This window comes from Eumetopias jubatus, unplaced genomic scaffold (assembly GCF_037043125.1).
Source record: "Eumetopias jubatus isolate StellerSeaLion01/CBP00866 unplaced genomic scaffold, mEumJub1_p1.0 scaffold_2, whole genome shotgun sequence".
NCBI lineage: Eukaryota > Metazoa > Chordata > Mammalia > Carnivora > Otariidae > Eumetopias > Eumetopias jubatus.
This window is the reverse complement of record NW_028274808.1, coordinates 180,912,699-180,939,751: the sequence shown is the minus strand read 5'-3', so window position 1 is coordinate 180,939,751 and position 27,053 is coordinate 180,912,699. Positions and strand designations below refer to the sequence as shown.

The 27,053-nt window shown below is 36.5% G+C and overlaps 1 protein-coding gene across 4 annotated transcripts in view; it reads left to right on the top strand.

Moving 5' to 3' along the window:
- STIM2 (stromal interaction molecule 2) overlaps positions 1-27,053 on the top strand; it is a 142,709-nt gene that overhangs the window by 40,448 nt on the left and 75,208 nt on the right. For 3 of the 4 annotated variants that reach the window (XM_088021225.1, XM_028088134.2, XM_028088143.2), the window contains exon 2: positions 23,430-23,560. In XM_088021225.1, coding sequence (XP_087877351.1) covers positions 23,513-23,560 — 48 coding nt within the window. In that variant the 5' untranslated portion in view covers positions 23,430-23,512. Of the gene's footprint in view, positions 1-21,367; positions 21,389-23,429; positions 23,561-27,053 lie in introns of those variants that run through there. The other variant, XM_088021226.1, reaches the window with a different exon arrangement.

Below are 27,053 nucleotides of genomic sequence, written 5' to 3'. Positions count from 1 at the left end.
ATGAAGGCAGATGCTTAACGACTGGGCCACCCAGGCGCCCCTCCATTTTTTTCTTAAATGTAGATACTCAGCCAATTCCAGAACCATTTGTTTTAACAAGTTACAGTTTTCCCCACCAATTTGCATTGCTAATTATGTTGTATAGCAAGTGTGTGTATATGTTTGGATCTGTTTCTGAGCTCTTTATTTCTTCCACGGATTTGTCTGTTGCTTTGACAATAGTCACAAAGTTTTTAAGTAACAGATGTCTTCTAAGTCTTGATATTTGATATAGTAGGTTTTCTTATTGTGTTCTTTTTCAAAACTGTCTGGCTATTCTTTCCCCTTTGTGTATTCATATACATTTTGCAGTCAACTTGTCTAGCTCTAGGTGAAAAAGCCCATTGGAAATTTGACTGGAATTGCATAGATTCTTTCATATTGAGTTGGAGACAGTTGACATCTTTATTTTTTTAATTTTTATTTTTTAAACAATTTTATTTATTTGAGAGAGAGAGAATGAGAGAGAGAGCATGAGGGGGGGAGGGTCAGAGGGAGAAGCAGACTCCCTTCTGAGCAGGGAGCCCGATGTGGGACTCGATCCTAGGACTCCAGGATCATGACCTGAGCTGAAGGCAGTCGCTTAACCAACTGAACCACCCAGGTGTGCCAGTTGACATCTTTATAACACTGAATCTTCCAATCTAAAAGCTTGGTATAGATCTCTATTTGTTTAAGTCTCTTTCAGTGGATCTCATAAAGTTTTTATAATTTTTTTCCCTAGAGGTCATATATACTGTTGTATTTATTTCTAGGTACTTTCTGTTTTGATCCCCTCTTTAAAAAATTCAGTTATATTTTTAAAATGGGATTGTGTTCTCACTTTTTAGGATAACAAGTATTATCATAGATTCATAACTGTTTGAGTTTTTTTGTATCTCAGGAAGCATGAACTTGTAAAAATTCCCTTTCTTTTCCTGCAGATTTTTAGTATGGCTAGGAAAAGGCAAGTATTTGGCCTTAAGTTTTTTGAAAACCCAATGGTGATGAGAAATGTAAAAAAAAAAAAATTTTGACTCTAACCACATTTCATTAATTTTAAGTCTTTATCTTGCTCTGTCATTAATGAGGGCCAGCTAAAGTTGCAGTCCCAAAACCATGGCACTCTTTGGATTGTTTGTCCTTATGAAACTTTTAGCCAGAACATGAGGGCCTCAGGTTTAGACAAATTTTGAATTAGTTTCAACAAGTAGTTGTATCTATTTTTGGTTTTATTTCTTACCCCAAAGTCATTCTCTTTGTAAGCATATTTAAGAAGTAATCATCAAACTCAGTGTATTAGATATCTGTATTACTGCTTAATAAGTTATTACAAACTCAGCTGTTTAAAACAGTGTACACTTACTATCTTAGGATTTCTGTTGGTCAGGTGTCTTGGCATGGCCTAACTGGGTTCTCTGTGCAGAGTCTCATAAGGCTGAAACCAAGGTGTTGGTTGGGCTGCATTCTCATTTGGAGCTTGGAGTCTTCTTCCAAGCTCATTCAGATTATGGAACTTTCTGATTTTCATGTAGCATAATGGCCTTAACATCCATTCACATTGTCGAGTATATCACCAGTTTGTTCCTTTTTACTGTTGAGTAGTATTCCATTCATTGTATGGATGTACCACAGTTTGTTTAGACATTCACCCATGGAAGGACATTTGGGTTGTTTTCAGTTGGGCCATTACAGATAAAATTCTTACAAACATTCACATTGAGGATTTTGTGTGAACATGTTTCCATTTCTCTAGAATTAATGCCAAGGAATGCAACTGATGGACAATATAGTAAGTGTATGTTTAACTTTAAGAAACTGCCATACTGATTTTCCAGAGTGGCTGTACCTTTTTTTTTTTTTTTTTAAGACTTTATTTATTTATATGACAGAGAGAGAGAGAGCACAAGCAGGGGGAGCAGCAGAGGGAAAGGGAGAAGCAGGCTCTCCACCGAGCAGGGAGCCTGATGTGGGGCTCGATCCTAGGACCCTGGGATCATGACCTGAGCCAAAGGCAGACGCTTGACGAGCCTGAGCCACCCAGGCACCCCAAGGCTGTACCATTTTACATTCTCACCAGCAAAGTATAAGTGATACAGTTTCTCTGCATCCTTGCCAGCGTTTGGCTGTATTGTATTTTTTTTAATTTTGCCCATCTTAATAGATAATGTGGTGGTATCTCATTGTGATTTTATTTAATTTTTATTTTTACTTTTTTTAAAGATTTTATTTATTTGACAGAGAGAGAGAGAGAGCAGAGAGAGCACAAGCAGGGGGAGTGGCAGGCAGAGGCAGAGGGAGAAGCAGCCTCCCCACAGAGCAGGGGGAGCCCAATGTAGGACTTGATCTGAGGACCCTGGGATCATGACCTGAGCTGAAGGCAGTCGCTTAACCAATTGAGCCACCCAGGTGCCCTCACTGTGATTTTAATTTGCATTTTTCTAATGGCTAGCAATGTTGAACATCTTTTCATATATTTATCTGTCTTCTCACTTCCTTGCCCATTTTTGAATTGAATTTTGATTGATTTTTATGTGGATATTAATAAATATAAAAGTTGAGACCATAGCCTAATGAACCCCTATTATGGAGCTTCAGCTGCATATTTAGCCCTTTTTTTCTTTTGAGTATTTCAAAGCAAATCAGATACTTAGATTTCATGATATTTCACTTGTAAATACTTAATTTGTATGAGAGATGCATTTTTCTTACAAGGATTTTTGAAAAATATAACCACCAGGACATTACTATACTTAATTTAACAATAATTCCTTAATATCTAATATTAATAACTGATACTATTAGTGTGTACTTAATATATATTAGTAATGATATATATAACTAACTAGTACATACTGAGTATATATTAGTAATGGATAATAAACATCTAATGTATAATACTTAGTGCATATTTACTTTTTTTTATTTCAAAAATGTATTTTTAAAAATGGTATGTTGGAATTAGAAGTCAAGCAAGATCATTTAGTTATATACTCTTTTTTGACAATACTCCCTTTTTTTTTTTTCTCTCAGGCAGTTGATTGGTTGGAGAAATTGTGTTGTTAGAATTTGGATTTGGCTGATTCCTTTCTCTTTGTATCATTTAACTTGTTCTGTCCCATTGTTTTATTCCCTAAACTGATAGGAGGATTTAGCATCTTGGTTAGATTAGGGTTCAGATTTCTAGAAAAGAATCTTCACAGGGGTACCGTGTACTCCTTTTTGCATTGCATAAGGCACATAATGTTGGCTTGTTCCACTTTTCAGACTACAAAGTGAGATCAGTTGGTTCAGGTATTGTCAGTCCTATCCCTACATTTAATAATTCTCCATTTTCTTACCTAATGGTTATGGCTTCCATTAATGTTTGTTGCTTAGATTCAAATTTTATTTGGGGTTTTAGAATGGTGATTTCTCAATTTAGTTACTTTTGCATTTATTTGCTGGACTTTCTTTTTATTTGCTGAACTTTCAAGAACATTTATCACCGTTTTGGTTTTCATGAAATGCGTTGATACAGGAGAAGCAGGAAAAATGCCCAATTCAGCACTGCCCCTCACCTCTTTATTTATCAGTTCTCAGAACAGTGACTTGGTGCCCAAGCAATCTACAGAAGATACCAGTGAAATGTTTTGTCCCCCATCATTTTCTTTGTGTATTAATTTGAATTTGTGGATTTTTAAAAAGGTATTTGGTGCTTTTCAATGACATTTTCTTTAAAACTTCACTTTCTGTTTGTAGGTGTTTAGAAATACAACTGAATTTTGTACATTGATCTTTTAAATCCAGCAACTATGCTAAATTCTTGTTTATTTAAATTTATTTTCAGATTTTATCATCTGCAGATGGCAGTTTTTTAATTCTGCTCTTCAAGTCTTTATACCTTTCATTTCTTTTTCTTTCCTCACTGTAGTAGTATAGCACTCCAGTACTATTTTAATAGAAGTGGGATAATGCAACCCCTCTCTTGTCTATTACCTTAGAGGCAACCCTTCAGTATCTCACTATTTTTTTTTAAAGATTTTATTTATTTATTTGAGAGAGAGAATGAGATAGAGAGAGCATGAGAGGGCGTAGGGTCAGAGGGAGAAGCAGACTCCCTGCTGAGCAGGGAGCCCGATGCAGGACTCGATCCCAGGAGCCTGGGATCATGACCTGAGCCGAAGGCAGTCACTTAACCAACTGAGCCACCCAGGCACCCAGTATCTCACTATTAACGATGTAGTTTGCTACAGGTTCTTTATCAAAGATGTTCCCTTATATTGCTATACATTTTATCATGCATTAATGTCTAATTTTATGGACAGCTTTTCTGCATCTGTTCCCATGATCATTTGAGTTTTCTACCTTTAATCTGTTAATGTGAATTACAGTAATTGATTTTCTAATGTTAAACCAGTCTTTGATTCCTAGAATAAACTCAACTTTATCATGATGTATTATTATCCTTTTTGTAGGTTATGGAATTTAATTTGCTTATATTTTGTGATTTTTACATTGATGTTCACAAATGAGGCTGGCTTTATAATTTTCATTTCTAGTACTGTTTTCTTGGTTTTGGTTCTAGTGTTAAGCTATCATAAAGTGAGTTTAGGAGAAGTTTTTTCTTTCTGTTCTCTATATGAGTTTGTTTTAAGAGTGGAATTCCCTTTTCTTGATTATTTCTAGAACTTAGTCATAAAACCATCTGGGCTAGGAATTTTCTTTGTGGGTAAAATTCCCAGGTGGTGTGGTTTTTAGTTCTTTGAAGAATGGTAGGATAAAAGTAGTATATTCCTGTGGTAACAGGCTAGTAGTTAAAAGTGAAAAAGTCAGTTGCTGATAAATATTTTTTACTGACTATTTTGAGTTAAACTGTTTTGTCTTCAGTTTTTGAGGTATAGCCTACATACTTTTTCTTTGTAAATAATTACATTTATTTTGAATATCAATTACATTTTGAAAAATAGGTTACTTACTCTGTTTCTTTAATACAGTTTAGATTTGTGTTTTAAACTTCTTAAGTTTGTAAGATTTCTGAATAATGAATCTTTGAGGACTCTTTAGAGGACTTTCAGCCAGGTACCTAAGTTCAGCTTCTGCTCTGCCAGTTACTATCTGGAGGATATCTTTTACTTTCTGGACCTCAGATCCCTCATTTGTAAAACAAATAGCTACTTCACCTAGTTTTTATGAGGATAAACTGAGAAATGCTTTATAAACCATAAGCTGTATGAATGAAAGGTTTTGAAGATAGTGACTATAAGTGAAGTGTTCAAAGAAAGTTTGAGAGTTGGAGGAACCTTTGAGATCTGTTTAAGTCCCTCCACTTTATAGGAAGTAGAAGTGACAAATGTATGGGCAGAGCTGAGTGCAGAGTTCAGACTTCCTGTTTCCCAAATCACTGAGCTTTTTCTAGTTTGTCTTCCTGCAAATTGAATACTAGGTAGAGAAACTTGAACTTCTTTAGGTACACAGTTGAGTGTATCATTCTTAAGAGGTTGGGGAGAAAAGTACATGTGACATTAGGGAAAAAAAGGAATTTTAAGATTTTAGTTTGAGTTACCCCTAATTAAAAGTGCTGTCAAAGTAGTTATTGATTCCCCCCCACTCCCCCCAGAATTTAGACAAAGAGAGCCTTGTTATACTTTTCAGGGATTAAAATTCATCTAATACAGTAAGAAGTAAGGCCCTGTGTAGTTGCCACATAACTTTGTACTTGAAATTCAGTTGGAATTTTACTTTAAAAACCATTGCTTCAGTATAATTTTAGTAAAATCTTACCTTGCATTTAACGTGAAAATCCTATATCCTTATCACAGAGGTAGAACTTAAAGCCTGACATTGAGGAGGTTTAGTTCCTTTATATAATGTTAATTTCTTTTTTAGGTTTAATGGACATTGTTAGCTGTACTGTGATTCTACAGGCTTTCTAGAAGTGTGTTATTCTTTATATTTTTTCATTGCTAGTGAATGAGGGTGAATATTTTATGCTAATTTTGCAACTGAGGTAGCAGAGAACCAAATGTGTTAAGAGGTTTGCTAAAGATCTTATAGTTAATAAATAGTGGAATTGCGATTTGAGCTCAGGTCTGACTAGAATTCGTGGTGGTGTGATTGTTTAGGGAGAATGCCAGTTGATAAGTAGAGTTCCTTGCTGTTGTAATAGTTATGCATAAACTGCTGTAAGAGCGGAGCACTGGGTGTTATACCCTAACAATGAATCATGGAACACTACATCAAAAACTAATGAGGTACTGTATGGTGACTAACATAACATAAAAAAAAAGACTGGAGAATTGGAAATATCTGTTAGGAAGGTCAGGAAGGCTTTACAGAGAGGGTGAATCCCTGGTGAAGTGATTGTTCAGAGATCAGATTGTGTCTTGTGTTTCATGCTCTAGAGATTGGGCTTTGTTCTTTGGGGGATTGGGAGGTCCTGAAGGATTTCAGCAGGAGGGGTGATGTGACCAGTGCATATTCTAAAAATACGGGGGCTGTAAAATAGGGCACATCTGTAGTGTGGTGGTCTTCGAGGTAGGGCCACCATTAGAGGAAGGCTGTGGGGGAGTGATGAGGTTATCTCTGATGGCAGTGGTGGAGAGATGGACGGGGTGACCTGGATTTGAGCCTTTAATAGTCAGACAATATACAGATGTTGTTCTCATTCATTTCTCTTCCTTGTCAAAATAGTGAGAGTGAAAAGTCTGTATTTAGAAGATCGACCCGATGCTGGTCTGCAAAAGAACTTGGCTCTTGTTAAGAGTATAGCCACATTTAGGATAGAAATCATATCTTTTAGTGACAGAATTGTTTCCTTAGATGGAATCTAAGTTTATGCCTGGATTATGGTAATAATGTAAGACTTTTCAGTATAGGATCTACACTGTGACGTCATTTCAGGAAGCAAAGCTAGTATTACTTAAAATGATCAGCACCATTTTATGAATGACTTCTTTCATTGCATTCTAAATCATTTCTTAGAAATGTCGGATTGACTTCTCTATGCAGAAAGAATGCAGTGATTGTCTGTCTTTTTGACAACATGTCCTCATTGGCCAGTTTCTACCTATTTGATGCCACCCTGCCTCATGTTTTTTCCTCATATCCTGAGGTGGAAGGGAGCTGTTGCAGTGTTCCAATCTGTCATGTGGTAGGTGGAGTTTTCTTGGATTATCTGTAAGAAGAGTCTTCCTGTTGTTAATGGGGCCAGAAAAATTAATAATAATAAAAGAGCTTATAATAATATGAGTTTAGTTTTCAGTATCTAATCATTTAGAAATGTATGTATCTGGATGTATCTTTCTCTAAAATTATAAAATACAAAGGAAAAATTGTAGTTACTTTTATGCTTGATATCAAATAAGATCTTTTCCTGTTGATGACACCTCTATTTAATGCATACGACAGTGGAAAGAGTGGAGAGTTCCAGGAATTAGTAAAATCTACTTTGTAATATTTATGCAGTCTGCCTCATTCTCTCTCACCTCATTAGTACAGCCTTACAGTTTAGACCTCATTGCTTGAGATAAAATTACTTGATTCCCTGCCTCCAGTCTGCTGTCCTTAAAACCACATTCTGCAGCTACTGCATATATACTGTGCAATACTGCATAATCTGTAAAAAAGACAAATCTGACTCAGTCCCAGCCATGTCTCCCAAATCTCTAGCTAATGAGTTTTGCTAAATGAGTTGTGACATAAATATAGTGGCTCCTTGAACATTTAATTTTCATGAACTCTTGCTAGCTCAGTATTTTACACACATACACCCCTCCCCCCAACACATAGGTGTTTGATTTTTGTAAAATACTTTTTTTTTTAAATGTTTTATTTATTTATTCATGAGAGTCAGAGAGAGAGAGAGAGAGAGAGAGGCAGAGGCAGGCTCCCACCTAGCAGGGAGCCTGATGCGGGACTCGATCCTAGGACCCTGGGATCATGACCTGAGCCGAAGGCAGACGCTTAACCATCTGAGCCACCCAGGTGCCCCAATTTTTGTAAAATACTTTAATGAGTTTATTTCTTAATATGCAAGTACCATTTTACTTATTTACTTAATTACTTCTAATTAGTATTTATTAAAATACCTGATATAGATAGATGTTAAGACAGGGATATAAAATTATGAAAAGATAGGAGATAAGACATAAGTGATAGTAAATAAGAAAGTGGCACAGATTTCTGTCAACTGTGTTCATAATTTTGAAGGCCAAATTTCACTGAGGCTTGTAGAGAGTGCTAAGAATAATAAAAGGCATTTTTGAATATTATGTTTAGAGAAAAAAACAAGGCAGCAATTTTTTCTGATCCTATAATGATAATAGATGACAATAGAAAGTCAGATTCTTCACCACCCATTGTATTCTCTCTTTTGTTAGGAAAATAATTGATTGGAAATGGTAGATACAAGTTATTAAGAGAGAATAGGATGAGAAAGGAACTAACTGTTCTCAGTGGCCAGAATATTTTCATTCTAAGGGTTAAAAACAAGTAATTATCTTATTTTCATGATCTCTGAGCAGTCGTAGAGACTAGAATGGTATATGAAAACTGACAGGTTTTTTTTAAACTTTTTTTTTTTTTTAAAGATTTTATTTATTTGTTAGAGCGTGGGCGAGAGAGTGAGTGAGCAAGGGTACAAGCAGGGGGAGCTGCAGGCAGAGGGAGAAGCAGGCTCCCTGCTGAGCAAGGAGCCTGATGTGGGACTCGATCCCAGGGCACTGGGATCATGACCTGAGCCAAAGGCAGACGCTTAACTGACTGGGCCACCCAGGCGTCCCTTAAACATTTTTTTGAGGTATAATCGGCATATAATAAATGTTTCCTATTTAAAGTGTACAGTTTGGTGTTAACCTATGTATACACCTGTACAACCATCACCACAGTCAAAGTAACCATAATCCCCCACAGTTTCTTCATACCCTTCGGAAGAGAAAACTGAGAAGCAGCAGTGAGTGAGGAGGAGAACAAGAATATTATGTTGTCCTGGAAACTGAATAAAGAAGAGAATGATCAGCTGTGGCAGATGATTACTGATAGGCCAAGAAACAGGAGCGGTGTGAATTGACCATTGGATTTAGTAAGGTAGAGATTACTGGTGATTTTGACCAGGGTAGTTTTGGTGGAGTGGTGAGTGCTCAAGCCTGATGGGAGCGTATTTTAAGACAGAAAGGAAGGAGAGAAATTGGAGATGGTAAGTTAACAATGTTTTCAAGGAGATTTTCTGTAAAGGGTAGCAAAGAAATGGAGTAGTAATGCAGTGGAGTTGAGAATGTTTTGCCTCCCCCCGCCTTTTTTTTTTTTTTTAAAGAATGGGGAGAGGAAACAACAATATATTCTGATAGTAGTGATTCATTGAGAGCAAAATGTTAAGTGTGAATTTCTGGAGCAGTGCTCTTGAGGGGCCAAATGGGATGAGATTTAGTTCATGAATGTAGGGATTGGCATTATGTAGAAACTTGGATATTTCATCTGTGGCTACAGGCAAGAGACCCAGTTAGAGGTGTAGATATTGGGAGGTTGTTCAGTGCATGATGTGAGTTTTCAGAAGTTCCCTTCTGAATGATTTGTGTAAATTTTTTTCTTTTTCTTCTGGTGAAGTAGAGAAAGCAGTCTTTGCTGTGAATGAGGATGAAGGGAAGGTATTGAGGGTGAGGATCAAGAAGGTGTGAAATAGAGTAGGAGTGTGAATTGACCTGGGAGTTAGTGTATGATTGCCTGGTCAAGTTAAGGGTGCAGTTGAGGCCTGTTATGGACTTAAGGCACCATGCTCAGCCATGTTTAGATGCATGGGTGTAGGGACAGAGTAGGTGGAGAACTAGATTTTTACCATGGTTATGACTTTGCTAACCAAGTGTAATATAGTGAGAAATGGGCCAGGGACTTGAGTTTGTTGGCAGGGGAGTAATTATAATAAGTGACCATGGATTTCGCTATGAAAGGAGGGGAGAGAGGAGGGGAGAGACACCATCGCTATGATGGTGTCTTTGAATGGGGCAGAGTTTGGATAATGTTTCGAAGGTTAGAAGCAACAGATTTTCTGTGGTTGGATATTATGTTTGTGAGGGTTGTAGTCCAGAATGACTTTAGGGGTGCCTGGGTGGCTCAGTTGGTTAAGCGTTGACCCTTGATTTCGGCTCAGGTCATGATCTCTGGGTCATGAGATTGAGCCCTGCATCAGGCTGGGCGCTCAGCAGGGAGTCAGCTTGAGATTCTTTCCCTCTGCCCCTCCCCCCACTCGTGTGCTCTGATGCACAAGCTCTCTCTCTCTCAATCTCAAATCTTTTTTTAAAAAAAGAATGACCTTAGAGTTTTTTGTCTTGAGCGGTTATAAGAATGGCGTTATTGTCAGCTGAAGTGCTTGGTACTTTTTTTTTTTAATTTTTATTGTTAGGTTAATCACTGAAGTGCTTGGTACTTTGTCACATTCAGTGGTTTGGTTATTTTTTGTTGATTTGATTGTTCTATATAAAAATGAAAATTTTCTAGTATAATTAAGCTAGGCAAATATAAATAAATATAAATCAGCTTAATCCATGATCACTCATTCAGTTTCTATGTTGATTCACTCATCCAATAAATAATTGAGTGTTTGCTGTGGTTCTCAGGTGGTATTCTAGGTGATGGGAATATGAACAAGACACATAAATAAGTCAATTATTTATAATGGCTTTAGTTCAAATTAAGAAATGAAAATTTGGAAATTTTATGAAATAAAAGGAATTACCATATCTTAAATGAAAATTTATATTATCTTTGTATAGAATTGCTAAATATCTGGCTCAGTTGACTATATTTAGGCCAGCTTTTTTTTATCTTTTAATGCTCTTCCTACAGGAACTTACATTATCATGCATTTATTTTTTAGGTTACAATTATTTAAAATAATTTAAGGTATTAATGGCATATTCCAAAAAATATAAAGTAAAAGTAAGTTTGAGGGTTAATGAATTGAAATTTGACCATATGAGAAAATCTTTTTCTTTACTGGCACCTGACACATTGTTTGGAGCAGAAATGACATTCTTCCGGTTGATTGCCTGAGCAGTTTCTAAAGTTTAAATCTACACTAAGTGGAAGAAATTATACCATTTTAAAGAATATGCAGAAAACACTGCACATTCTTTGGGGCTAATTCTTTTAGTTGAGTCATGAGTGCCCTGAGTTTTGGATAGTGGCAGCGTTGTTGGAGAAAGTGTATATAAGTGTATACAAGGGAGAAATCTCTGAATAGGAAGGTCAGTATTAATTTGTGTGCATATATTTTGATATATTGATTAAATAATTTACTTTCAGTGTTATCTTCAATAAATTCTGGTGTTTAGAGAGAACCCCTGAAAGTTGATTTGTTGATGACAGCACATCATTACTACTGAAGGGCTGAAGTAAAACTTGTAGGGAACAGAGGTTCCTCTGGGAAGTGTTTATGTTTGCCATACTGGTTAGAAACAGTGTTGTCTACATGTGAGGAATCTCCAGTAACCTCTGTAATTCTGAACTCACTGCCTTCTACTTATGTATTTCTTTTTTTTTTTTAAAGATTTTATTTATTTATTTGAGAGAGAGAGAGAGCATGAGGGGGGGGAGGGCCAGAGGGAGAAGCAGACTCCCTGCTGAGCAGGGAGCCCCCACGCGGGACTCCATGATCATGACTTGAGCCGAAGGCAGTTACTTAACCAACTGAGCCACCCAGGCGCCCCTACTTATGTATTTCAAAGCAGAAATAGATGTTAGAATTATATGGTGTGAAAAATCATGTTAAAGATAGATAGAAAAGACTATATTGGAGGCTGAAATTAATTAATGACCTTTAGAATTAGCTGCCAATTTGCTCATAAACTAATAAACAGATGCTTCGCCTGATTCTGCTTTTTGCATGAGGGCCCTTTACAAGCTCCTTAACAGATGCTGACATCTCCAGTTTCTCTCTGCTGCTTTGGATGTCCTTTTTGGGGGGAGAGGGGAGCTTTTGGATGTCTTAAAGAGGCTGTTTTGTCTGTGAATATCTTAGCATTAGAAAATGATCAATGGAATTCTTAGGGTATACAAAAGCAGTGAGTGAAATGAAAGGTATGGGGTATGGGCATCTGACATGAAGGAACAAAAGAAACAAATATTGACAAAAGAACAATTTTTCTGATAAAATTGACATCGCTTGATGTTGCCCTTTTATTTATTTTTATCTTTTAAAAGATTTTATTTATTTGAGATAGCACATGAGTTGGGGGGGGGATAGGGAGAGGGAGAAGCAGGCTCTCCACTGAGCAGGGAGCCCGAGATGGGGCTCGATCCCAGGAGCTGGGGATAATGACCTGAGCCAAAGGCAGACACTTAACCCACTGAGCCACCCAGGAGCCCTGTTGTTGGCCTTTTTAATTAAGTTAGATATAGATGTAGATTAGATGATATAGATGTAGATCTCTCTCTCTCTCCAGGGCTTCAGTGGTGAACCAGGAGAGCTGTTATCTTTGGTCTTACAAGTTTTTCGATACCAGGTTTACTTTCTTTTTGAGTTCATACTTAAAATGTTATTAGGTACTCAGTTATTTCAGGATTTCTTTGCACCGATGTGCTTGATCTCCATGGTTCATCCATGTAGAACTGACAGTTCTCATGAATATTACCCATAACTCTAAGTAGATATGCAGTGCAGGAAAACAGTGGATCTGACCACGTGAATATAAGTTTAAAATGCAGACTGTCTTTTGGTGACTTAACTGTCTCAATCTGTTTGCTTACTTTAAAAATATAGATAGTAATAAATATGTTTCATTTTTAATGTAAAAATTAGAATTAATATGTTAAGAGAAATGACAACAGAATCTGGTATATGGTAGGTGGTCAGTATTTATTAGCAAATAAAAATTCACAGAACCTCAGGGGGGAAAAAAAGAGGCTTTAAAAAAGCTCTGGGAAGATATTTTCTTCAAAATTCAGAGATGCCTTCATAATATTTTCTGCTTTGATGTTTTAATTACCAATAAAGATTTCAGTAAGCTTTGTAACTAGTGTAACTAATGTTTTTACTTAGGAGCCCTGTGTGTTGGAAGCTGAAGTTGTAAACCTTTAATGTGTGTAGGGTTTTATGAGACTTCCCCTTACCAAAACAAAACCAAACCAGTGGCTATCTGTTTTTGGAGGTGATTTCCATAAGAGAAGGGGTTGGCTGGTGGTTTCTTTCTACATTGTATAGGCATTTCTCAATTTAGAAATATTTGATTTACAAATACCCTAATTATCAAGTGTCTGGTTGTGGCCTCATTTCTCCCCTGTGACTACCCTCACAAGTGCACATATGCCTGGTGCTTAGCTCTTCCACTGAGTGAAATATAACTTATAGTAAGTACTGCTTTTAATGAACCTGCTTTTAGAATTCTTGTTTTGGAATTTGCTTTCAGAATATCCTTTTGGGGTATTTTTAGAAATAGGAAGTCTTTTTCTTTTGACGTATTATGGGAGATGGGGAAAAAATAAAGTTCTTTTTAATTTCAACAAAATAGTTAACCAGCTCTTTGACTTTGGGCATATTGCTTTGCATATGAGAATTTGGTTTATTCATCATGGAAAGAAGCATGATCCCAACATGGCAGGGTTGTTGAGAGAAGTTGAATTAGATAACCAAGTAAAGCACCTGACATACGTTACCCAATAAATGCTCTATTCCCTCTTTATCTTCTCTCCTTGTCTTTTAGGGTCTATTTGATTTTAGAATCAACCAAAAGATATTTAGAGTTAAGTCTAATTTAGAAAAAATGATGTTTTTGATATCTGTTAAGGTGATAGTAATAGCATAGAAAGACTAGACTGCGATTGCAGGAGACTTGGTGTTGTGCCGTTGATTAGCTAATGCCCTCACCTTTCTGGATAATAGTAGTAGGTATCTACTGAATGTTGTCTGCTGAGTTCCAAATATGTGCCACACACTGTTAGGTGTTTTATCTGTAGATGTCTCATTTAATTCTAACATCAGTTTGGCAAAAGTTGCTCTCTATTATTCCTATTCTACAGATCAGGAAGTTAAGGCAAAGAAGTTAAATGACTTTCCTGAGGTTGTACAGTAAGTGGCAGGATGCAAATGAATTTCCTGGGGCCTCAGTGATGAAGTTGGTTGAAAGCTTCTGACTCTTGGTTTCCGCTCAGGTCTGATCTCAGGTTCCTGAGATAGAGCCCTGTGCTGGTCTCTGTGCTCAGTGCCCAGTCTTCTTGAGTTCCTCACGACTCCCTGCTTTTCTATCTCTCTCAAATTAATCTTAAAAAAAAAAAATTCTTTTCCTTGTACAAACTCCTCAACCTTTCTTTCTGTAAAATTGGGATACTAATTTTATTTTCTGTGGTTGTTGTTAAGTTCTTGCTCTGTGAGAGAAGTGAAATGGTGTCTTTCTCTTGGATCAATGCCAGGCAGTAACAACAATGTTCTCTTTCAAAATGTTGATAGGGTAAGATAGTATTAATGATCTTTGCTCTCTATAGCTTGTGTTTGGCTGCAGCTTTTTTTCTTTATTGTGTAAAATATACATATAATGTAAAGGGTAACCATTTTAAGTACACAATTCAGTGTTACATTCACAGTGTTCTGGTTGTCACGTTGAATTACCATATTCCCTCCAAAACAACACAATTACTGCACTATTCTGTGCACATAATGCTGCTAATTGAAATGTTAGTGTTTGTGGTATCCTGGGAATAAATCAGTGCACTTGTTTACTTTTTTCTTTTTTTGTGCCTACTCAACATTATTTTCCCACATATGGTAGATGTAGCTAATGTTATAAACCGATATATTACTGCTTTCTAAGAACTTATAAAGCACAATGGAAATAGGCAGCTGTCAATGAACGCAGAGAGAAATACAGCTGCGTAAATACCCCTCATGTATTTAAATACATTGAAGGAACATATTGGTTAACCATGAATATAAATGTAGATATTTTTTGGATGAGGGATGTGTTGGTAAGTGAATTTCATATTAAGATAGTTTCAGGGCAGAGGCATTCTCTTTTGTCTTCTACCTTTAGAGAGGCTCTTTGAGATGAGCAGGAACTGTTTGAGGTGGCAAGGACAAGATGCTTGTTGTTGGGGGAGGTAATAAATGGAAGTGAAGTAATCAGAACATGGTAAACTGAAAAATGTTCCTGGAAAGTGTGAAGGGACCTCAGTGAGTGAGTCTGTATCGGATGGTCTATTTAAAACATTTGGAAGGTATAGTTGAACTAGGCACTTTTTTTAAGGGAAATTTTTAGCTAACAATCAGGGGAAACTTTCTTCTTATAAGAGTAGAGACTAATTAATAGGTACTTTTTTATACAAAGTCAGTGATTAAAGAGATTCAGAGCTCCAAGAGGCAGTCATCAGTTAGGAGGCGTTTAAAGTGAAGACCGTTTATTTTCTGTTTATTTTAACAGTTATGGCATAATTAGGTACATCTACAGTGGTTTCTCAGCCCTCTATTGGTAAGATTTGATTCTTTTAACTGGTGAACTCTAATTGTACAAGTAAATATTAGAGATTCTAGAGTCTTCCACCTGCATTTTTATAGCATCCTGGTATATAGCATTTTGTATACCAGTTACAACTTTTTCTTTCTCATTTGCTGTTCTGGCATGTAATATGCTCTTAATAAATGCTAGCATATTTTGAATATCTACTATATACCAAATAATAGATAATGGGTTGAAACGAACTTCTCTCTAAAAAAGTATACAGTGGCCTTTATTATTTATTTGATTTTTTGAGAAAAATCCCTTAATCCTGCTATATGCTAGGTGTTGGTGGTAAGCTAGACACTGGAAATGTAAGGGGCATAAGACAGTCTCGCCCTAAAGAGGGTATCAGAAGAGAGAAGACATTATTTACTTTAATTTTGAGTCTGAATCATATCTTTAGTTTATTGAAAAATGATACCAAGGAATTAATTCTGAAGATTTTAGAGAACATTTATCCTCAAAATATTTAGATTGGAGTATTTAATTTGATAAATGTTTGAACTGTTAATGGAAGTACTAAATACAAACAATATTTATTTAAAGAATTTCTCTCAGTGGTGGTAATTAAAATCCTAATCACGAGATGCGTAAATAGTTGCCCGTAAGGTAAGCCAAGTTCTTGGCAGTATATGATGTTGCACATTGTTAACGGGCTAGAGTCATTGGTTTGTGATTAAGAGTCGGCTGGCTCCCTTTCTTAGTTCTTTTCTGCATGAAATTTGCTGACCTTAAGGTATTATGGGAGGGAAACTATTTCTAAAGACTGGATGTACTTTCTCCGCTTCAGTTATTTCTGAAGCTTTTGTTTTCTGAGGTTTCCAAACCATATTCCCTATATATATCAATTGAATGGGAGGACAAAATACAGAATATGGCATAAATATTTATTCCTCTTAAATATGGAAGGCTGAATGGAATCCCATTTAACACGTTTTGTTACTGTGTTTGGTCAGGCTCAGGCTGTTGTTTTTTTTGTTTTCTTTTTTAACCTAGACTTGTAGGTCTGAAATGTCAGTCATATTTGTCTCCTTTCTTTGACTGCACTCAGTTGTCACTTCAGTCGATCTTCTATCTTCTATCTTCACTGCCATGATTGTGGCTTATATTCTGTTACTTCCTGCCTGGACTGTTGGAACAGACATTCATTGGTAACAAGCATGTAAACTAAAGCTACAGTTTGTTCTCCAGATTAAAATAAAACCGACTATATGGGAAAGCATATTTTGAACTTGAAAGCACTACACAAAATATAAGTTGTAATTTCTGTTACATTTGTCGTTATGTCACAGTCCTACTTAAAAATCATCAGTTGCTCTTTCAGAGATTCATTGTCCTTCAGTGGCTGACAGCTCCAGGCTGTCTTTCCAGACTCATATCCCGTTGCTCCTCCATCCAGCAGTTGCGAGTGTTTTCTTCCTCTCTTTGGGGGACTGTTGGCACAGCCGAGGACAAGGCTGTTCTCTGCTGTGTGGGACTGGTGCGAGCGTTCTAGGTGCTTAACGTTCTTGGGCTCCACACCCCTCCCCTGCATGTTCATAGCAGCAGTGTGGAGAGAGGTTGAGTGTGAGGGACGGGCAGAGCACTGAGTGGCACCCTCATGGAGAACCAGTCCGTTAGCCAAACTACTCTTTGTCAGTCCCAGAGCTCATCTTAGTTCCTGTTTGAGTTCTTGCTTTTTTCTTTTTTCTAACCCCACTTACTAAAATCCAATTTCTCTTTCCTAATGCCACCAAAAATGTAATGGTTGCATGTAAAATTCAGGCATCAGTATTTATTAGGTGTTGTTATGTATGGTAGTGATATACATATAATATATATATAAGTAATAATATATAGTAATAAAACTGGCTTAGTCTTTTCCCCCATGAAGTTTCATCTTTATCGTTAGTGTAAAAGCCTCAAGGAAGACCTATTTTAAAGTTTCCCTCGATTATTTTTGCATAATATGTTCTATATTTTGTTCAATAAATATTTAAACAGTAATATTTGACAATGAATAAATAGACTTTAGGTTCTAGGGGGCCATTGAATGGTTTTAATTGGAGAAGTAATGTTAATAGATTTCTACTAATTAGGTCGATTTAATATTAGTGTCATAAAGAGGTAAGAAGTTTTGTTCTCATTTTCTACATCTTAGTTTTCTCATCAGCCATGTAATTTCTTGAAAAGTTTTTCTCTTTCAAACATTTATATTGAAAAACCAGTTAGGTTAGTGATTCAATAAACGTTTTTTGAGCACTTGCTGTGAGCCAGACACTGTTCTAGACACTCAGGAAAGCGCGTTGATCAAAACAAAAGCCTGTAATCTCATGATTGCATTACAGTGGGGGAATTGGGCAGTAAGCATATATGTAAATACATAATGTAGTGCACTGTGATACAGTGCTATGAAGAACAATACAGCACACGGAATCAAAGCGAAGCTATTTTAGATAGGGAAATAAGATGACCTTTGAGGAGAAACATTTGCGTTTGAATGAAGGGAGTTACCCAGCCGTGGACGGATTTGGGAGAAAGAGCTTTGCAGGCCAAGGAAACTATAAGTAGGAACTTTCAGTGAGTAATTTAATATTTATTAAGATTTTTCTCCTTTCTGTTCACTTTAGAATAATTCCTCCATAATCTGGCCCTCAGTGATATTGCCAGTCTTTTAGTTATCTAATTAAATGAGAATAATTGTGCCTACTTTCTAGGAAAACGAAATGTATAATATATAATATAGATATAGTTGGATATAATAGACACTCTATAATTAGTAGTTATTGTCATCATTATTTTGTTAGTATAATAACTATTAGGAGATTATGTCCCTGCGTATGCCTTTCTTCTTAGAGAACACTTGCTCATGAATTTTTTCTTGCTATTCATGTAGACAGGCCTACTCCCTTGGTTTTGCCACCATTATATATTTATTACATGTCTGTCATTGCACTTGCCATATTTAACTTTATTTACTTGTTTTACTTTTTGTATACCTGGCTTCTAACCTAGAGTCTGGCATCTATATATTTGCTAGATAAATAACTTGTATTCAGAAGTTCATTTATTTGGCTTCTAATATTTATGTATATTTAAATCATTCAACAAATATATCAGTCACTGTGGTAATAAACTTACTATCAAGGTTTGTTCACGGGGAGTGTGAATTGAGGTGAAGATGTTATGAAAAAGAAAGGTAATGTAGGAAGTGTAGGTTTATATTCTGGATTCTCAGTATCATTCATGGACTGTCTAGTGATCCCCTTCTGTGGGATACATTTATGCTTCTTGGTGTTCTCAGCTCCTCAGGTCCTGGCAGTATCTGTGGTAACAGTACTTTATTCTCCTCTCATGTTGGGGACACTGACCCATTTATGTTCATTATATTGACATTGGAGCATGGATTGGAGTCCTGAAGACTTCATTTGAATCCTAGCTCTGCCATTTCTGGGGATGTGATCTTGAGCAAGTTACACATGAATCTCCATTCCTCATCTGAAAAATGGAGAAAATATGTGTCTGACACCGGGTTGTAGGGATTAAGTTATGTACAGAAAATAGCATTGGTTTCTAGAATGTAATAGATGTTTCTTATTAGGTGAAATTATTTAAAAAATTTTTTTTAAAGATTTTATTTATTTTAGAGAGCGGGGAGGGGCAGAGGGAGAGAGAATCTCAAGCAGACTCCACGTGGAGCACAGAGCCCATTGTGGGGCTTGATTTCATGACCCTGAGATCATGACCTGAGCCGACATCAAGAGTTGGACACTTAACTGACTGAGCCACACAGGCTTCCCTGGGTGAAGTCATTTTAATTCATTCAGCTTTATTTCTGCAGAATCAGACTGAGCATTTGTTTGGCTTTGAGTAGAGGAGAACAAGTTGAAATTTAACAGTGGTGTTGGTTGCTGACTTAAGTTTTATTCTGTTTCAGCTGATTTCTTTTTCCTCAGTAGAAAGTGCTGTTCTTGATTCAGAGAAAAGAAAGGAATGCTCAGGGTATAATGCTAAAAAGATTTATCACATCATACTGCATTTAATACAAAGTGAGGGCACCGAGCAGAGGAAATTTGTCTAAATTGTCATGTGGATGTCCAGCACCAAGAACAGGGTCTGACACATTACAGGCACTCCATATCATGTTTAATTGAACAAATGAATTCTGTTTCGATATCTAAGAAACATGTTTCTGGCTATGGAGTACATGATACGCGCTGGTGCATTTTGGATAGCTAACGTAGATGTCAGTGAGATGTTGGCAAAGGAGAACCATTTTGGCATTTTAGCAGTTGTCTTTGAAACCCTTATACCAGATTCATTATATGCACAGATCTTTGGTAACAGTTTGTGTATTTGAAAAGAAATTTAGGTCACCTAATTTGAGTTAAAATGATCATTTGTGCTGAATTAACCTCGAAGGGAAACAATTGAGAAAGAAATGAAAAAGACTTTAGAACAGGTAATGGGGTTCAGAATTCTCAACTATTCTAAGTTAGATTTCTAGTCCTTAAGTCACTGCGCCAAAGGGAGATAAAATTTTATGTGGGGAAATGGATCACTCTTGCTATATCCTCAACTCCTGTCTTTCCTTCTGCTGCTCCAGCTTGGCAAAACACCAAAGCCTAGAGCAATGTTCATCATTTCCCTCCTCCATTCCTTGGATGCATGGAGTATTGCAGGCTGCTAGGATTACAGTAGCACTTCCTGACAGCTGTGCCTCCCAGCCTTGCCTCCATTCCGTCTATTTTCCACTGTCACCAGAATGATCTTTCTGTAATGAATCTGATTGTGTTTGGCGTCTCCTTGAAAATCCCCTGTGCGCTTCTCATGGTTTTCAGGATAAAAGTCTAAATTCCTTCATTTGGAAAACGACTCTTAGAGATCTGGCCTCTTCTTTCCAATCTCTTAACCTGATCTCTTTTTTTTTCGTATATTTTCTGTATTCCAGACATATTAACTAGTGGCATTTCTCTGAATGTTCGTTTTCTTTTCATGCCACTGAACATACGATGTTTCTTTTTCCAGGCATGCATTTCTCTCCTTCCCTATAGTCATCAATTATAGGTCATTTAAAAATTCTCAAGATTACCTCTAGAAAACATCTGACTTTTCTTTCCCGGTCTGTATTGGTGCCCTTCCTCCATGCTCTCCTTGTACCCTACAAGTAGTGTTTTCAGTGGTCCCTAAGCTAATGTAGTAGTCCACATGCTTCCCTTCTCACTAGGCTGTGAGCTTTCTTTTGAGTACAGGATACTTATTAGGCCTTTAATTCCTCATGCCTGTGACTGGTTTGCACAGTATAGAAGCCTAGAAGTTTATGATTTAGTTAGCATATGAAGTAATAGAATTTATCAGAGACACAAAATTGCCTAGCTAAGTCCTGGGTATTATGATTGTGAGAAATAGAACATGGTTTCTGCCTTGTTCATAAGCTCAGTTGTGTGGGCAAAATGACCCATGAAGCAGTTAGAGATTAATAAAGTACAACATCAAATGAGGACTTAGGTTGAATGATTTGAGAATAAAATATAATCAAATTTCAAATTCCTTGGCATTTCATATCTGTTCTTTATTCTTTTCCTTAATACTTACCACTGCTAACATGCTCTGCCATTTACTTTTTTATCTTGTTACACTCACCGTCCCCACTATGCTGCAAGTTTCATGAGGAAATTTTTTTTTTAAGATTTTATTTATTTACTTGACAGAGAGAGACACAGCGAGAGAGGGAACACAAGCAGGGGGAGTGGGAGAGGGAGAGGCAGGCTTCCCGCGGAGCAGGGAGCCCGATGCGGGGCTCCACCCCAGGACCCTGGGATCATGACCTGAGCCGAAGGCAGATGCTTAACGACTGAGCCACCCAGGCGCCCCTCATGAGGAATTTTTCCTTCTTTTTTCACTATGGTATTTCCAGTGCCTGACACATGGTAGGTACTTAATAGACATTTGTTGAATGGATGGAAATAGTGTTCAGGGAAGGAACTAATCCCTAGAAGATAGTACAGATATAATACAGAAACATTTCCTGGAGAAGTTACACCCTAAAACAGACCTTGAAAGGTAGTGTTTTATTAAATAAGTTAAGTAAAAAAATACCAATTTTATTTTTACATGAATTTTTTTCAGATCATATGTTCCTCCTAACTTTCTTTTAAAGCTTTATAAGGTTTTTAGAGTCCTCATCACTCACTTCTTTTAGAGTTTGACAGAGTTGACAACAAAGCCTATTTAATCAGTGAGTGATGCAGCTAATCCTTGTATACTCGTTGCAATAACACTTTCTCTTCATATATTTATTAGCAAAATAAAATACGTAAAAAATATAGGTCTGCTGGAGGCAGTAACACATTGTTTTCAGATCCCGTTTATTCCATATGGGAGGATACCTGGTTGCTTATCTTTCACTTCACATCCATTCAAAATAAGTACAAATGAGTTTGAACTTGTAGGCATATCAGGGTTCTGGTTGTTTTGTGAAGTAGGGATCATAATTGACCATTGTGCCTGCAAGTTCTTAGATTTTAGCAAACCTTGATCAGAGTTTTAAAACACACACACACACACACACACACACGTCACATACCTTAGGATTTCGGTTCCCCTTTTTTAAAGTTTCCTTTTCTGTTTGCTTCTCTTCCAAGACTAAAGAAATTAAAATTGGATTTTGAATTAAAACTATTAAAAATGTTAACTCCTCCAAATGAGTTACAACTGGAACATGCGTGTAATACAGATTTGCATTATTCTTTTACCCCCCCCCATTATTAATTGGTTTCTAGTAGTGGCTTCTTGCAGTTTTTTTCCTAAGCACAGAATCAGATTATTTCTTAGGCCATTATAGCTGCAGTAGATCTTAGTAAACATCTAGACTACTTTATTTTACAGGTGTGGTAATTAAGACACAAGGACAAGTTATTTGTACAAAATCAGACAGTTGATTTATAAAAGGCCGGAAGGATAAACTAGATTTTTAACTATAGTTGAGAAGACCAAACTGTGGCTAACCCTTCTATTACGCTAGTAACCACTTTAAACTTTTAGGCCCTTTCTAATTCTAGAAATATATATGGATCTGATGATATTTTAAAAGGGTATTTTAGTGACCTGGCAAAACAGTAGAAGTAAGTCCTTGGACTTTGTCAGTCTGCCAATTTGCCAGATTGGGTGTGAATGAAGTTTTGGCAGTAGGTTTTCATTTTGGTGTATGGGCTGTTTACTGTTCGAGTCAACGAGTAACTTTTACTGATCGATTTTAAGCTTTGAAAAGCCTTAAATGGTTTCTAAGTTGTTAGATTGTTAGATTCCCATTTTCCATAGGAAGAGGTTTAACCAATAAATATATATTAAAGAAAACATGAGGAATAAGATTTTTAAAAAATTCAGTCTTTTTTTCCCCCAGTTTTTCCTTGTTAAATTTAGGAAGTGATGTTATTTTAAAAGGTATTCATATGGGTGGACTCTGATTCTTAAATAGAAAAGTGAAAAAAAGTTTCTAAGTATCATGTGACTCTTCTGTATACCCTTGTATTCTGTGCTATATTTTCTTGGATTCACATTTTAATTAAACTGGATTCTTCAGAAATAGCACCTTGTATTCTGTGATTTTTTTAGTTTTTTTTTTCTTTTTTTTTTTAAGGAAGGGTTTCTATGTTTTGGGGGGAATAATTAGTAAATATAATGGTTGGATAAGAAGAAAGTGGTTCAGGATGTGGAAGAATATAGACAACCTGAAGTCAGTATTGGAGTTACTCCTGGTGGTAGTTGCCTAATATCCATTAAATTGAATTATATATTTTTAGTGAGTTGTGTTCATATAACTTTCGATGACTCTACTAGACTTTTAAAAACCTGTTGGTATGACTTAGTCTGAAATTTAATATGTTGTTTTTCTTTTAAAGTATATTCTCTTAACTATATAGCCTGTGTTTTGGTATGGTGAGTTAATGATTGCCCTTTATTCTCTTTCAGATCCCTGCCTATCACTGAGCCCACCATGCTTCACAGAAGAAGATAGATACAGTCTGGAAGCTCTTCAAACAATACATAAACAAATGGATGATGACAAAGATGGTGGAATTGAAGTAGATGAAAGCGATGAAGTAGGTGGAAAGCTTTCCCTATTATTCTCTTAAGTTTTCCCATTATTCATCATGTGACTCAGCTTCATCTTCAGTATCTTTACTTTTTCTCTTTGCATTCTAATTTTCCCTTTGTAGTTACTCCTTTTTTCTTTTTTCCTCATGCACATATACAAGTCTTCCCAGTTTTATAAGAATCCTCAGTCTCATATTCTTGCATTTCTCAAACATACATCCTGTTCTGACTATGTCAGTATTTATCTGTTGCTGCTTTACAAACCACCACAAAGCTTAGTGGCTTAGGACAACAGTTTATCATTTCTCCTGATCCTCTGGGTTGACTGGGCTCAGCTGGGTACGTTTTCTGTTCCCTTCAGTATGGGCTGAGGTCACCGTGGTTGCATTCAGCGGGGAGCTCTGCTGGGGCTGAAATGATGACCTCTTAGCTTTTGCAGTCGCTCTCCACACGGGCTCTCATCATTCAGAATCTAGCTCAGGCTTCCTTACAGCATGGCAGCTGGCTTCCAGGGGACAGTGTTCCAAGAAAACAAGTTTCTGTGTGAAAGTGCTTATCATGCCTGTTGCTTGCCTTGCCGGTGCCTGTTAATATCAGATTGGCTTAAAGCAAGTTATTTGGCTAAGCTCACAGTCTGTTTGGGAGAGGATTATATAAGGGCATGAATGCCAGGAGATGTGGTTTATTGGGGGTCACCTATGTAATGATCTACTGTACCCACTGTACAAATAAATCATGTTTTATTTCTTAAGCATTATCATCTTCCTCCTGGCATCCCTCTGGTGTCCCTCTTAGTTTCTCCATAGAAGTTGTTTATTTGGTTGGAGTCTTACTCTAGCCAAGTCCCCTGGTTGTTTTTCAGACCTCTTCAATCTCTTTCTTATATTTGTCATGATTGAAATGCTTCCTTTTTAGTTTATATGATACTAAATAACATTTTGTTATCATCTAGTGTTATATAACAGTGACATTCTCTAATCACATTGTTACCTAATAGTAACATTCTCTAAAGATTAATTCTTGACTTGCTCTGTAACACATTTACCTTGCGAATGCTCATCCTTTTATAGGCTACACTTGATTCCTCCATCTCTAAGCCAATGTCGATTCCTAACCTACATATATTGCTTTCTGCCTGACATCTTTTGAGGGCTCGCTCTTTTGCTTTGAAGTTAGTTTGTCTAAAACAAAATCCTAGCTCTCCTCTTTGAAATCCCTCACTGTTCGGTGGCCCTTCTGGACCTACTTCTCCTTAGTTTTAATTCTTCCAAATCAGGTGTTGGTGGACTTTTTTTTGTAAAGGCCCCAAGTTATGGGTTGAAATGTGTCCCCCACAAAAAAACACATTTTGAAGTCTTAACTTCCAGTACCTCAGAATGTGACCTTATTTGGAAGTAGGGTAATTTCAGATATAATTAGTTATGACAAGGATATACTGGAGTAGTGTGGGCCCTTAGTCCAATATGACTGGTATCTGTATAAGAGAGGAGAGCACCACATGGTAACATAGACACTGGGGAAAAGACCCTATGACAATGGAGGAAGAGACTGGAGTTGTGGAGCCATAAGTCAAGGAATGACAAGGATTGCTGGTGACTCCAGAAGCTAAGAGAAAGGCATGGAACAGATTTCTCTGTTTTTAGAGAGTTCAGTTTCCTCAGTGGTCAGGACTGAAAATCCCATCCCTCTAATCGCCTGGTCTTTCTGCTGACCAGTCCCATTCCAAGGTGATCTAGAGGCCCCATTCTAAGTCCTCTCTCAGCATGAATTCAGGTGTGATCAAAAGGGGCAAAATACATTCATATCACTCAGGAAATTCCAAGAAGTTTAATTAAGAGCTCTGTGCCAGGAACCAAGGACAAAGACCAAATATATTTCTTATTATATCACAATTACAGAAACATTTAAATCTGAAAAGAATAGCCAAAATTCACCTTTTTCAGTCATTAAAAATACCCTCCAAGGAAAGATCTGTTAAACTTGCATATAATATATAGACAGGGATTAAGTAAGCTTATGCAGGTATCTGACAGCCTATTTAAATGTGTCTGATTGCATAATATTTCCTCGAATTACAAGTTACTTTAATCTTTTTAACCTCATCATCAGATATTAAATGCTCAAATGTGTGAAGTGTTAACATTTATCACTGTGCCAAACAAAGTAAGCATGCATAGCTCAATAATTTATAATTCAGTGGAATTCATCTTGAGTCTTTTAAATTTCAGTGGAATTCCCAAACACTTTGTAATAAAGGTTAGAACTAAAAACTTTATGTTAAAATGTAAAGCTTATGTTAAAAGACCTTAGAACTCTGTATGACAGGTGAGCTGTAATGTTTAGAAACAGGAGATGTTATTCTTCTCTTGGTATTTCTTCTAAGATTAATATTCAAAAGTAAATAAGGTATGCCCCTACATTTTGTTAGCACCTACAGAACCACAGTCCAGTATGGTAGCTACTAGCTGCCCTTGGCTGTTGGGCACTTAAAATTGAGATGTGTTATAAGTGTAAAATGCGCTTCAAATTTTGAATATGAGAAAAATAATGTAAAACACTTAAACTTTAAAATATTGATTACCTGTTGGAAATGATAATATGGGCATATCGGATTACATAAAATGTAATATAAAACTAACACCATGTGTTTCTTTTCACTTTTTAATGTAACTTCTTTGAAAACTTAACATCACATGTGTAGATAAATTAACTTGTATTGGAAGCACTGATCTAGAGACTGGTGTGTGTTGTAGGCTTTAAGGAATGAGTTGTTAGTTCCGTGGTTCTTGGACTATTTCGGTGCCTCCTGATCAGCATAGCTACATCTTGATTTATACTTCTTGTTGAAGTGTCTCTTTCCTAAATAAGTAAATGGTAATATCAGTATGGGTTTCTAGCAGTCATCATTAGGAAACTTAATGAGTTTAATAGGAAACCTTAGTCAAAAAAATTAAAATACTTAATTTCTTGTGATTTTGGTTTAAAATGTTAACTTTTTTAAAATTTAGAAAAATATTTAGCATTTGAAAATGCTACTTGAAAACTTAATTTTTTTCTCTTTAGTGCTTCTGCTTTTGTTTTTTGTTTTTGGTCGTATGAGTAAACGCTTTCTCACAGAACAGAATCTCGCATAATTTTCAAGCCCTTAAGTGGACATTTTGTTGGATGCTTGTGAAAAAGGCAGACTAAACAAAAAACGAAATAAGCAGGAAAAAGGGGGGTGAGGACAGATAGATGATGGGTAGCTGCAATTTTAAATAGGGTGGTCTCGGCAGGCCTCATTGGGAAGGTAACAGTTAAAGTATATACTATATGCAATACTTGGACAAGTAAGAGAGTAAGTATCTGGCAGTTTTTTGGAGCTGTTCTCAAATTGAAAATAGAGGACATGAGTGTTATAGATTAGGAACAGGATGAAAAGCTTTTGCTCTCCAGGTCATTGTCTTCTGGCCCAAGGTCAAAAAGATTAGATGTCAATGTACGCTCATTCTGTGACCT